Source organism: Callorhinchus milii, unplaced genomic scaffold (assembly GCF_018977255.1).
Source record: "Callorhinchus milii isolate IMCB2004 unplaced genomic scaffold, IMCB_Cmil_1.0 Scaffold1, whole genome shotgun sequence".
NCBI lineage: Eukaryota > Metazoa > Chordata > Chondrichthyes > Chimaeriformes > Callorhinchidae > Callorhinchus > Callorhinchus milii.
This window is the reverse complement of record NW_024704742.1, coordinates 111,051,017-111,066,134: the sequence shown is the minus strand read 5'-3', so window position 1 is coordinate 111,066,134 and position 15,118 is coordinate 111,051,017. Positions and strand designations below refer to the sequence as shown.

General features: G+C 40.5%; 1 protein-coding gene across 1 annotated transcript in view; it reads left to right on the top strand.

The window, feature by feature from the left end:
* Positions 1 to 15,118, top strand: part of adgrv1 (adhesion G protein-coupled receptor V1) — a 260,965-nt gene that overhangs the window by 222,923 nt on the left and 22,924 nt on the right. Inside the window, 1 exon segment of the mRNA XM_042346991.1 lies at positions 9,397 to 9,554. Within this exon segment, the coding sequence (XP_042202925.1) occupies positions 9,397 to 9,554 (158 nt within the window).

Genomic DNA, 15,118 nt, shown 5'->3' with positions numbered 1-15,118 from the left:
TGCTATTAGCCTTCCTAATTGCTTGCTGTACCTGCATACCAACTTTCTATGACTGGTGTACAAGGACACCTAAATCCCTCTGAATACTAACACTATCTAGTCTCTCCCGCTCTAGAAAATAATCTGCTTTTCTATTTTTTCTACCCAGGTGAATAACTTTTCCCTTCCCCACATTATACTCCATCTATCACCTTCTTGCCCACTCACTTAACCTGTCTATATCCCTTTGCATTCTCCTTATGTCTTCCTCACAGCTTACTTTCCTATCTTGCTTTGTATCGTCCGCGAATTTAGATACATCTAAGTCATTGATGTAGACTGTAACCAGTTAAGGCCGAGGGATGGTGGGAGACCAAAACTGATCACTGATCCTCATGGCACTCCACTAGTCACAACCTGCCAATCTGAGAAGGACCCGTTTATCCCTACTTTCTGTTTTCTAGTTTATCCCTACTCTCTGTTTTCTAGTTTATCCCTACTCTCTGTTTTCTAGTTTATCCCTACTCTCTGTTTTCTAGTTTATCCCTACTCTGTTTTCTATATGGACATTGTTGTCTGCAAATCAGCTAATCGCCTACTGATACACCGTGACTACACTTTACGGTAAATCCTGTGAAGTGCCTTCAGAAGTTTCGGTGGTAATGATATATATGTCAAATATAGGTATTATTAATTCCCGAAACCCATATCTCATTATGTTCACCAATAGAATAACTGTTCTGTTAGAGGTATTGTCGGACATAGAACAGCAGAGGCTTGGTGGAACTAACTCACTTCACCACTACTTTTCCCCTCAGGCCACCGAGACCCTCATCCATGCTTTCATTATGTCTAGGCTTGACTGCGCTTACTAGATTTCCTAACTCTTCCCTCTACAAGATGCAGATTATTCAGAACTCCAGCTCATGTCCTTTCCCGCAACAAGTTCCTTGAGCAAATTGCCTAATCCATTTGCAAATCCCTCCATTTGGCAGACACTTATCTGCTCCATGACCACCGCCCAACCTGCTTGATCATCAGTGGTAAGGTTTTCTACCCCACCATCCCTTTGCCTCAGCCTGCCTTGCCTCCTTCAAGAGCCATCTCAACAACAACAAAATTACATTTGTATAGCGCCTTTCACATCGGGAGGATGTCCCAAGGTGCTGGACAATCAGTGTTTGGACCCGAGCTGGGGATTGGGATCGGGGAGGATGGAGGGCAGGGGAGGAAGCAGGGTGATCGAAGGCACATTCGAAAAGGAGGGTCTTGAGATGGGTCTTGAAGGAGGCAAGGGAGTGGGCGAAGCGGAGGGACTGTGGGATGGAGTTCCAGAAGGTAGGAGCAGAGTGGCTGAAGGCCCACCCGCCAATGGTGGAGTGGGTGAGGAGGATGATGTGAAGTAGGCCGGAGTCCACTGAGCGGAGGCAGCAGGCAGGTTGATAGGGGTTTAGGAGGTTGCAGAGGTAGGGGGAGCAAGGCCATGAAGGACTTTGAAGGTGAGAACCAGGATCTTGAACTGTATCCTCTGTGTGATGGAAAGCCAGTGGAGTTGGGCGAGGATTGGGGTGATAGGGTCACAGAGCCTGGTGCGGGAAAGGACACAGCTGCAGAGTTTTGGATGGTCTACAGCCTATGGAAGGAGGAGTTGGAGAGGCCGTCAAGCAGAGAATTTGCATAGTTAAGACTGGATATTATGAATGCGTGTATTTGGGTTTCGTCGCCTGTGGTGTGAGACAGTGGCGGAGCCGGGCGATGATGTGGAGTAGAAAGGATAGTTGAGGGTCAACCAAGATGCAAGGCCTTACTGTTTGACCCGTGCTTTCGGTCATCCTCCCACCTCCAGCCCCTTGTCCTGCATTCCTCTTCCTCAGCTCAGGTCCAAGCTCTTGACTGTCCAGCGGCTTACGATGTCCTCCCAATGTGAAGGGCACTATATAAATGCATTCTGTTGTTGTTGTTCAATACATCTTAGATTTATATTGCACCTTTCACTTTGGGAGGATGGCTCAAAGCACAAATAAGAATAGTTATATGTACCGTCATTATACTTATAGAATTGGTTTGGGTTTTCATACCAGCACTGAAATAAAAGAGCAGCTGAAAGTATTCTGGAAATCCATGTTGCAGACATAGAGGTGAAAATTAATATGTTAATTAAAGCCAGTGGTGCAAATTAACATATTATTGATAAACCCAACCAGTCATAGTGTTAAATTAGCAACTTGAGGTGTGCTGGAGGTGAATCCTACCTCCGTTTCCCCCATAGCCATTCAAAATAGTTAAGTCCTGAAGTCGACTGCAACACTTGCCGGACTCCTGACTCGTAGATTGGACTGTTGGTTAATGGATCATCGCTTGAAACATAATTTTTTTTAAAGAGTTAAGCCAGTGACTCATTAACTAATACATGGAATAGCCAGAGTCTGGATGGAATCATTATTGAATGGTTGTGGTGTGTGGGAGAAGGGAGGTGTTGCTCCTACACACCCACAGACCAATCAATATTTGAATACATCAATGGTTTCCTTTTTCAGTGGTAAGTTAATTAACACCTCACAAGCCGCAATTTTCACCCCACCCCATAGTGTAAAACGTGTGCTGATCACTGGGAGCTGTACTCACTTTTATTATTGATATTCAACCTTGTGGAACACCAGCTATTTTTGGTCTTTATCTTCACCATGCAGCTACTCCTATAACTCATAGAAGCTGACTTCAGTTGAGAGACTCCATGGGGCCAATGGAAACCTGAAAAGGCAGGTCTTATCTTCATGAGATGGTAGGGAAGAAGCCAGGGGAGCAGTAGTAAAATTAAGGGTCATTATCCAACAAGAAGAAGATTTTATAACATTGTACTGTAATGTAACTTATTGATAATATTTTGTTGACAAAAATACATTTTGCCCAAACTGAACTTCTTTAAAATCATATTTACATAGGTAAATGTAGTAACTCAAGCACAATCCTTCTGTGCACTAGTTAAAGCTCAAGAACCTACCAAAGTTTAAATGTTTGCACATTTATTTTTAGTATTTAAAATCGTAAAATTTTAAAAAAAATTGTGTTTGTTAGGGAGGTTTTTTTGTACCATTGTAAGGTGTTCGGCTCCATTGAGTTCCAAGTCAATGCATTAACGGCAGTAACCAGTACATCAATCAAATAGTAACTCCTCACTCAGCAGGTCAGGCAGCATCTATGGAGAAATGAAAGTGAGTCAACATTTCAGATCCATGACCCTTCGTCAGAACATATAAATCATCTTTTATATTGCTTCTTCTTAGCTGCGTCTAGTTTTAAAGGGCGATTTCTTTTAATTGAGATGGAGCGAAATTGGCTACCGCATTTCGCCCACAAAATATACAGTCACTCCACTATACATATTCTGTGAAATGCTTTTTAGACGTCTCAAAGACGTGATAAGGCACTGTATGAAATCAAGGATTATTATAATAAAGAAGATAAAGTAGCCCTGAATGGGCTAGATCAGTATTGAGGCTTATCAGAGATTTATAGCTTAAAACTAAAAAAAGCCTTGGACTTTGGATGTTCAACAGTTTGGATAATGTGAGGATAACAGTTCTGAAAACCTACATAGCTGATGTGTTTTGTTGCCTAGAGACCAGCAGAGGAGTCAATGGCTGATTTATCAGACCACACCCGTTCTTACATTGCTCACATTGATGTTGTGCCAAATGGAATGTTAAGGCAAGATAGTGTAGGAGGAGTGCTTGCAATAAAGTAAATTGCCTCAATTTGTGTGAAAGAAAAAAATATGTGTAAATAATCTACAACGTGGTAGGAGATTTTGGTTTCAATTCAATGTCCTAATGCTGGATTACACTTCCATATCTTGACCCTAGACAGCCAGTGTAGGCAGGTTATTCAAGATCAAGGACAACACAGTGGGCAGCACCTAACTCTGTCCTCAGCTGACATCTGCCACAAATAATAATAATAATAAATAATAAAAGATAGCAATAAGAAGGGGAACCCTAACTAATTTTTCACATCTGCCACCTCAAGGACGAGACCAGTTCTTGAAACTCAGTGCACCCTATCTGAGATCATCTAATTCAGACCAGATTAAGTTTCAACCCTCCTGTGGGTTGGTTCTAATGTATACCCATTGAGTCATTCATCCAGCTGATATCCTTAACTATCTAGGCGTAAACCTGTCACTGTAGATTTATTTTTTCTTATGTGCCTTGTATTGACAGTTGAATGTACAAGTCATTTAAAGGAGATCATTATTGTACACAAATTTGCCACTGTAATGAACTCAATATAATGTTTAGGGAAAAATAATGAAACAAAAGAAAATTACAACGGGAGCACGTTTTGTCCAAAGTTCTCCCAAATTCTATGCAAGAAAATAATAGTTGATCACAGTGTTTTTTTTTAGCTTTAGTAAAAATGAAAAATTTCTTATTGCAGTTTCAGATTGGCCTCGAAACTTTCTCACACTCACAAGATCCAGGGAACCTGTACAGATTTTCATACAAAATTACACTTGTATAGCGCCTTTCATGTCGGGAGGACGTCCCTAATGGGATGATAGAGTTTATCTTTCCCTCTCTCTCTTTCACTGCCACCAAATATATTTTCCAAAGTCTTTCAGTAATTCTTTAAGTTAGTTCTTATACCAAGGACTAGGTTCTGCAAAAATATCCATTAATAGTATTCCGCCTCTAATTAGGTTCAATCACATGGAGTCCTGTAGCTCAGTGGTTAAAGCACTTACCTCGCAATTGAGAGACTTGGGTTTGATTCCTGGCATCAAAGGGTAGGGTAATACCCTTTGGGTAATAATTCCTTTTAAAAAATAATAAGTTGGTCACTGAATCCATGACTGTTTGTGGAACACTGCTGTGAGCAATTTGCTGCTGCGTTTCACCCACAAAATATACTGTAAATTCACTTTACAGTATATTCTGTGAAGCGCTTTGAGACACCTGGAAGACGTGATAAATGGGAATCAGAGTAGCTTCTATAGAGTTGTTCCAAGTCCTTGGTTTACAAATTTAATAATCACTCTTTCAATCTGAAATGCACCAATACATGATGTGCATCAATGTTTCCAGGCGCTGCACCAGTCTGCTGTGTTCTACCTCTGCACATTGCCATCCTCCACCACTACTTAATTCCAAACAGTGTCAAAACCCTAATGCATGCCTTTGACACCTCCAGACTTGATTTTTCCAATTTACTGTTCACCAGCCTCTCCATTTCCAACACATCCACACACTCCAACAACAACAAATTACGTTTACATAGCATCTTTCACGTTTGGAGGACGTCTCAAGGTGCTGCACATTCAGGGATATACTACATATACTTGAGAGCACACAACACAGTTTGTATGCTCTCCCGCACTAGGCTCCAAAAGTCCATCACCAAATTTCGCCAGGCTCCACTAGCTCCCTATCCCACAGTGGATTGATTTTAAGATCCTCGTCCTCAACATCAAATTCCTCCCTGACCTTACATCATCCTATCTCTGTGATCTCCTGCAACCCTACTCCCTCTCCAGGTCCCTCCGCTCCACCAACTGCAGCCTGCTTCATGTCCCTCACCTGCTCTGCCTCACTATTGGTGAGCGAGCCTTCAGCTACTTTGCCCCCTCCCTCTCTATGCCTCACTCCTACCCTCTCTGCTTTCTAATTCCAACTGAAGACCTACCTCTTTGACCACACTTTCAGCCATCTCCCCCACCACTCCCCAGCTCCCTTCCTGCTCAGGCACCTCATCAGTCTTTGTAAAGTGCTTTGAGGCATTCTTTCCTCATGAAAGACACTATTTGAATGTAAATTGTTCCATGATGCAGGTGAAGGTGTGGAACACTGAATAAATGTAATTAATGTTTTAAAGATATCAAGAGAGTGAACTGAATTCCCGCCTTTCGTGGTTCTTGTTTCTGAATTATATGACGAGACAAAAATAGTAATATCACTTTATATGCAGAAAATGTTGCATTTTCGTCATTTTACCTATATACATTTCCATTTCTGACACATGCATGATGCAAAATTGGCATAGGGAAAGGAACTGAAATGGGAAGGGCGTTTCTGTTACCCAAGGTTAACACTGAGAATACATGCTGACACTGAAACATTTATTAAACATTTTTAAGCATTTGGTCACCATTGTCTAGAGACAGATGAAAATGGGTGCTTTTGCAGCTGGTGTGGCGGTGCCGGGGAACTGAAATTGTTTGCATTGGATTAGGATGATTTTAGAATTAAACAAAGTAAGGGATACTTTTATCTTCCCAAACAGTTGTTAAACCAAACTTCCTGGTTTCATGTACATCAAATACTTGCAGAAAATAGACCAGCAACTTCTCTTCTGTTCATTTCAATGGGAAAAAAAAGGATTGCGTTTTTTTACACGTGGGTCCAATGCTTGGCTTCTGTGAACTCTTATATCTAGGTGTAATCAGTTCTGCCGCTATTCTCACACGCATTGGGGAAACAGGAAAAGCTACATGACAAAAATCCTCATCATTTTTAGAAGTTCTTGTTGCTGAATTACATGGCAAGACAAAAATAGTAATATCCTGTCGATTGAAAATCCGGAGACAAAAATTTGATAGAATCAGGGGAAACAATAGGTCAGAATTGGAAAGGCAACAAGTGATTATCTGCATGAGTTTAATTTAGGCACATTAAGAGTTAAACCTACTCAGCACTAGCTGTTATGAAATGGAAGTACTGTATTAACACACTCTTTGGTTAACTGTTTGAATACTGAGCATTTTGGTAATCTTAACTGTGTGCTCGTTCCTTGTTATGTGACCTCTGGGATGACAGCCTGTGACTCTCAATACTGAATGCAACGGTGAAAGTCCTTCTGACTTTAAAATTAGGCATATAACCTCTACTTTTGTCAATATTTAAATGTTGTCTGAACTTAAAGGTGCTATTTACACAAGTGGGATTTGTGATGTAGATACTCTGATAAAGAATGAAAAGGGAGCACTACTGATGATAAATAATAATAAACTTTGCATTTCATATAGCACTTTTCATATCTTCAAGTCTTTCCCTCACTTATATTCTTATTTACCCCATACCCTCCTCCATCTGTCCTGTGTTGGTAGCACTAACTCAGGTTGAGGTACAGATTGGGATAAAATAATAGTCCTTACATTTGATACAGAGGCTTTCACATCTGGAGGATGTCTCAATACATACTTTGTAATGTGTACTTTGTGGGTGAACGGAGGTGAAAATGGAAACAGACGAGACATCAATGCCTCTCTGGCACTTCCTTCATGGAGCCATCTGGACAGTATCAGTGGGATATTCAACTCTAGGGGGTTATCATAATGGAGTCCAATCCTTCCTTTTTGCTGAATCTTATGACTACAATTTATAGAAGTTGATTGTTTTATGACTGTGTGAAAATTATTACAACTGTTTATTTTGCAGATGTTTTGTCACAGAGCATTTCCATCTACTTCCTTAAGCCACTATGGGTGACTGCGTTTTCAGCCACTATGCCCCGAAACTGGAACATTCTTCCTCTATCCTTCCGCCGTGCCTCTTCCTTCCCCATCTTCAGGTCGCGGCTGAAAACCTTCTTATTCGACCGTACCTACGGTCACCCCCCCTCCTCTTGGCTGGGTGTCGTGTTCTGCCACTGTCAAGCGCTCTGGGACACTACCCTGCGTGAGGGGCACTAAATAAATGCAAGTTGTTATTGGTTACTCCAGAATGCCCTGAAGGATCACATAACAGTGAGCAGGAGTAGAAAGCTGGGCTGATTTTATTCCATTTTAACCAACAATACTGGCGTGAGATTAATTCGCTCATCATAGACCAGGGATATAATCTGGGATTTTCTTATTCTGTTTTGCTAAGAAACCAGTAACATTCTAAGTGATTCATTTACTGATTGAGCCATTGGGGAGCAGAAGGGATATGAAAATGCTTAAGTCAGCAACAGCTGCATCCTATCCATACTATATATTACGTACTGTACATCTGTCACATACTGAAATTCGTATTGTGAGAAATGCATATATTCTATACTAGAAATGTTTTGCTCCGTACAATTTCAGTGTAATTACTCAAGCAATGAGCTTGGGTACCCTGGGATTACAGGCTTGGGAACAGCGACAGATTAATATTGAATAATTCTCTGAAGCAAATTTAAGAATGGGGAAGTTTTTCCACAAAGTCACAGTTTCCTGAATGATTTCCACTCAGCGTTCAGATATCTAGTGCAGGATTTCATGATCTGGCTGGAGGGATAATACATTTGCATTCTATATTCAAGGAAATAGCAAGTTGCTGCTAAAAGTATAGAATAAAGTTCTAAAAATATAAAATATATTCAAGTTATGGGCCAGGATTTCAAAACCACTCTCATCTATTTCCATGTTTTTGAGTTTGAATGAGAAAATAACCTAATTTATAAACAATATCTATAAATATTTAGTTTTTTTTGTAAAAGATCAATATAATTTTACTGGACTCCTCTCCTTATGAATTTAAGGCTTACTTAAACAAACAATGTGAAGCAACATAGAATCAGTTTATAACATTAGCAGCAAACTGAACAAACAATTCCAGTATTGTAGATTGTAGTATTCCAGTAGTGTCCCCACAAACAGCCATGAAGTGAATTACCTTTTTTTTATTCGAAAGACTTTTGAGCAGGACATTGTGAGAGAGAAACTCCCATCTCTTTTCAAATAGTTCTATAGGATCTTTAATGTTCACTTCAACAGGAAAACGGGGCTTCAGTTTAACAACTCATCCAAAGCATCGCACTTCCAACAATGCAGTGCACCCCCAGCACTGCATTCGAGTGTCAATTTAGATAATTATATTTATGGAAGCACACATTTCAACAGTGAATCTATTCATGTATTAATGTTTACAGCTGAGCTACACTTGAGAATCTGAGAAGGTGTTTTACTACATCAGACAATAAAAAGGGAACAACAACAACAACTTGCATTTAAATAATGCCCTATGCCCTTCTCATGTCTTGGAGTGGTTAACAGTGGCAGACCCTGATGCCAAGCTAGGGGGGGGGAAGGAGGTGACCATAAGCACGGGCATAGAGGAAGATCTGAAAAGGGGGAAGGAGGGGACCAGGCATAGGGATTGAGGAAGGAAATTATTTTCCTTCCATTTTCTATCTTTCTAACATTTTTAACTTTTTCATTTTCATTCTTTTGAGGGCACAGTTCCACATGTACCAACTGGAAAGAACATTTATGAATATTGATCTATCGATGATCGTACTAAAAGATGATGCCCTGAAGGATCATCATGTGCTTCATGTGCTTATGTGCTTTTATGTGCTATCGTTATCTATAAAGATGAGCGATCACTTTCATGTGTAATGTAATTTGATGTGTAAATTAATGTTTTATTTTCTCTTTTTGTTCACTCTTCATAGGTGTTTCATTCCAAATCTTTACGCTGCTCTTGCCACAGCTGCTCTGATGCCCTTGCTGTGCCTTGTGGGTGTCTTTGTGATTTTCATCTATGCCTATCAGATGAATGAACAGTGGAAGTCCTACGATGACATTTTCAGAGGACGTGCTAATGGCACAGGTAAGTACAATGTGAAGACGACAAGTAAACGTGTTGAAATACAGGTCTGTGTTTAAATGCATTTCCAAATACCTTTGCTGCAATCCTCAGTGTATTTAAATTTGAGGTGATGTGAAAATAACCTCTGTGGACAAGATTAAAATTATACTCATATAACATTTTCTTTTATTTATCTTAATACTAAATTCTCTCGTTATTTTCTTCGTTGATATATTCAGCCCTTTTAGTGGTTCATTTAAAATCCAAGTTTTTCAATTCGGATAGGAAAAAGTAATCATTAAGATTATAATCGTTAAGATTATAATAATAGCAATAATAATAATCCATTTGATATAGGACCTTATCACATAGTCAAGACATTTCAAAGCGCTTCACAAATTGGCGTCTCAACGACATGATAAGGTGCTAAATCAAATGCAAGAATTACTATTATTGATATTGTGATTTCAGTTGGTAACTGGCATACCATAATAATATCTACCGTTCAAAATTGATTTTATTACGAGAACAAAGTTGTGAAATGCTGACGTTATTGTTATCTTTTGTGTTGCAAAGGATATATCTAAATTCAACCTCACTACATTAATATGTTTACCTCCTACCTCTCCTACTTACTATCCCCCTACTTACCTGCCTGTACCCTCCGTTCCTCTGGCTCCGGTCTGCTCCACATCCCCCGCCCCAACTGCCCTACCATCGGTGGCCGGGCCTTCAACCTCTCAGCCCCGAGGCTCTGGAACTCCATCCCCCAGTGCCTTCGCCTTGCCTCCTCCCTTTCCTCCTTCAAGGCCGGTCTCAAGACCTTTCTCTTTGACCGTACCTTCAGCTCCCCTCTCGACTCTCTACCCCCTCCTCGCTCCCTCCCTTCCCTCCCCTCATCCTGACCATTTCCCCCCTGCTCGGGTCCTGACCCAACTGTACAGCACCTTGGGACGTCCTCCCGACGTGAAAGGCGCTCTATAAATAGAATTGTGTTGTTGTTGTTGTTGTAAAAACCTCCACATGAGGATATGGGCTCCACAAGAGGATATGGTTTAGGGACACTCATAGTGTAGGCTGAAACTCCGCTGCAGTACTGGGGTCTGCTGATTTGATGGAGGTGCCATCCTTCAGATGTAATGCTAACCCAACATCCTGTCTGCCTGTTCAGTGTTCATCTGAACAGGTAGACGGAACCTCCATTTAATAACAATTAAATTAATATTTAATGACACCTATGCTACCCTCCCTCATGCTTGGGCCCCGACACCTGACTGTTCAGTGCCTTGGGACGTCCTCCCGACGTGAAAGGCACTCTATAAATGTAATTTTGTTGTAGTTGTTGTTGTTGTATGCTGTCAGGGTTCATCAGTGGGCAAGAAGTGCACAATTTACATAGATTTAGTATCAATTATGCTAATTACGTAGCAATTGGAATCCATCATCAATTTGTTGCCGAATTTGATGAAGAAGGAGCAAATTCATCCGAATACAGATCTCCCTGTGCTTTCCCGAAATATTGTTCTCATCTTTAACCTACAGCTAACAGACTGACAAGAATTTGGATTGAAGATTCCTCTGAGGGGATGGTAGTGCTAACAACAATACAGCTCTCCTTCAGTACTGCTCTGAAGTATCAGCCTAGATTATAAACTCAAATTTGGTTTATGGGAGAATTAAGGAGCTCTTACAGAGATTATGATGTCCTGAAGTACAGGTATTAGGTTCAACGGTTGTTGTATTTCCAGTTGATGGGCAGTGGTAGTGCAGTACCCAAGTAGAGTCTATATTTCTGATATGTTTCAGATGGCTGTCATTGAGTGTATTGTATATGCTTACACCCTGCATTCATTTACCTTAATATCTGCAGTTTGTGCAGGAAGGGTGTTCATTCCTGTCATTATCTTTACAGAGTGCTTCTCCATAAAGAGGTTTCTTGCCTCTTTTGTGTTGTGATATTTGCATTTTTATTTGTCTGTTAATTAATGTGATATTTTGAGTCAGTGTCAGAATATAGTGTGCTGCAGTCACATTTTATTTGAGGCTGTTGTAGTACCAATATACAGCATAGACATTAACCAGAAACAATTAGTTAAGAGAATAAGGATCAAGCAGTTAGTCCTTAACAGTGTGCAACTCATCATTGTATATGTAATTCTCTGTCGCAAACTATTGTTCAAGCAAAAATCACAATTCTTTTATAAGAAATAATAATATTATTATTATTATAAGAAATCAGATAAATGTTAGAAAAGTGAAATGTTAACGTACATGAGGAGCAAACAGAGTAGTGGAATTAGATTCAGTGGCTCATGTGGAGAAAAACACAAGCAACAACAACAACTTACACTTATATAGCGCCCCTCACCAGGGTAGCGTCCCAGCGTGCTTTACAAGTAAATACTTGGTAGCTGAATGGACTGTTTCCGTGCTGTAACATTCTGCGTTTTTGTGATCTGCAGCTTTCAGAGACTGAGGTTATATTCCTTAGAGCAGGGAAAGTTAAGTGTCAATGCGCTTGTAGTGATTAAGATAATGAAAGGAATCGATTCCCAGCAGGGCGAAACCTTGGGCAAGTTTTCTTACTCCACACGCCTGATAATAATCCTTCAAGAACAAAAACAATAATAAAACTGGTCACTCAATCTATGACTGTTTGTGGGACACTGCTGTGCGCAATTGGCTGCCGCGTTACGCCCACAAATATATAGTCAATTCACTTTACAGTATATTCTGTGAAGCACTTTGAGACATCTAGAAGACGTGAAAAATGCTATATCAGATGCAAGGATTATTATTATTTTATTATGAGCCTATCACCCCCATCCTCGCTGAGACTTTATTCAGTGCACTGGTTTTATTCAATGCCGTAAAATGGTACCGGCATTGTAATTGTTTGATTCCCATGAGCAGAAGATAGTGAATAAACTGTCTCGTGCTCACAGGATTCAAAATGAATCAAAGTGAATATCCCTGCCCACTGATGGCCAGCGAGCATGGTGAGGCGGGGAAAGTGATAGGAGAGTGCGGCCAGCGGGAGTTTACATGTCAGTCTGTTAGGTTTGAATTCCCCACACCTGGTGTCTGATAAACCAGGGGTTTACTGTATTTTTTATGTGAAGGAGATCCGGCCATTCACTTCAGAACAGCAATGGTCATCGAGGTGTTGTGTAGTTCTGTGTCCAACACAAGAGAAATAAGATATAGTCCAATGAAATAAAAATATAGTCGCAGTTGCATATATTGCTATAAATAATTAACCACAGATAGGTCAGTGCAGAATCTATATTTGAAAAAAAAGCCACCCACAGTATCTTGTCAACAGTGGAGGCCTTCCTCTTATTGACTATTAGTCACATAAGGGGGCACTTGTACCTTTGAGTTCTTCCAGTGTCCTAAGTTGACATTTAAAGCACTCTGAAGTCCTCCAGCAAATCATTTTCAGGATGTGCTGAAGATAAACTTACCTAAAGGTAGTAGCATTGCTCATAGAGCCCTATTTTGGCTCAGATGATGACCTTTTAAATAGACATGCCTGTTCCAGTATGGATAACGTTTCATGTTACAGTACTAATTTGCCATGTCAGCCTGGCGCAGTGGTAGCACTAGTGCCTCTGGGTCAGAAGGTTGTGGGTTCAAGGCCCATGTCGGCATGCGAACACACATAGTTTAAGCTGACACTTCAGTGCAGGTGGGTGGGGGGGGAGGGTATATTGTTGAGATGAGACGGTAAACTCAGGCCCTGTTGCCTGTTCAAAAAGAAAAGTGAGTTTCTGGCCAACAATTCCCCAAATAAAATTTGGTCATTCACTTCATGGTGTTTGTGGGACAAATAAACAATCACTCCACTTCACATTGAATCCTGTGATGTCCTCAAGGATTATTATTAGTGATACTGTTGATAAGGCACAACTGCATCAAGAATTACTTTTTATAGTTTTTATCTATTTACACATGAGTTTATTTTACTTGTATACAAAATTATATTTTTAAACAGAGGGAAGTTCAAAACAATTTTATGACTATTCTATAATTAATGATAAATGTAATGTTATCCATGTGTAATTTTAGAACAAACAATATTCTAAACCCCCAACGTCATGGCTATTTGTGGAACTATGCTGTGAGCAATTAGGCTGTCACAATTGTCTACAAATGCAGTCAAACCTGTTCAAAAAACCACCTCCATCCAGCAACTACCCTGGAACAGCCGAGACTACCAGGTTCACACACCAATGAACCCTTACTCAGAGGCTACCCTTGTATAAAGGCCACTTTGGCCCAGTCCTCTAAGGTTATTGAAGACAGGTTTGACTCTATACAGTCACTTCACTTGACAGTACATCCTGTGAAGCTCTTTGAGATGTCCTCCTGATATGAAAGGCCCTTTGCCAAATGAAAAAATTATTATCCTCCCAACCTGAAAGGTGCTATAATACATACAAGGATTATTATTATATAACCTCAGCAGGGTATTGCCAGATGTATTCAGGAATATTACAATCCACTAAATGAGCTGCATCTGTTTTCAGGAACAAAACAATATGTCTCATAACAATCTTTATTCTGGCTCTATATTTGTTCCTTTTTATTCACACGTCCTGTCACAGAGAGTGGAACAGGGCGATATAATAGTATATACCAGCAGTTAGTAGAGACGCTGTACAAGGAAAACTGGTAGTGGGTGAGGAAAGCATGAACTCCAATGCAAACACTCAACTGGGAATGCTCAGAACACACACGCAAGAAAAAACAAATGTATATATTCTAAAGAAGGAAAACTTGGTGGAGTAATTTTAAGGCTGTTAATACAATCTGTGTTCTGATATTGTCAGAACATCTCAAGTGCATTACATCCCAGCAATAATTACTGTACAGGTGATGAAAGCTGCAATGTGCAATTTTTGAGATGACCCCGTCTGTTAAATCATGTTGCAACAGTTGTCCCTAGTGATTACTGTAGCTTGATAAGTAAAGGACTAAAGATCTTTCTAAACTGAGGTTTTGTACTATGTAAAGGAATTCAATTTGTATTGATACTGAAATTTCCTTACAAAGCAAATGGTAAAATCAACCAGTGTTCCCTTGGCATCATTTGAAGGTAATCACTGCGTGTGTATCGCATACAATGGAGGTTCGTAGTTTGATCAGGAAGGAACACGCTGTCTTCTGAGGAATGTGTGGGTCAGGTTGTGGTTTTCAATGAGATTGCAGATCATCATAAGGCTAAGGAGAAAGCTCCAAGGTTACATGTTTAGCTACAGAATGTCGGAATCGAGCCAGCCCTCTGTGGCAGTCTCAGTAGTCCGGTTCCTAAGCCAGGTGGGCCCATAGTATTCCAAGGCACTGCTGATGACACCTCATTGGCAGAAATTGGAAGGTTAGGACAGTCACTGGGGGGCAGGGACTCTTCCCACTCAGCTCCCGTGAGTCCTGCAAGCCAAAGCCCTAATGAATAGGGTGGCCTTAGCTGGACAAGCAGTGGGAAAGCTTGTCAGATAGTGCTCTCAATGCAAGTTTTGAAGTTTTAGCTGATTAGACTCCCTGATTAGACTCCAGCAGTAACCCAACGCACAGTCTGGGAC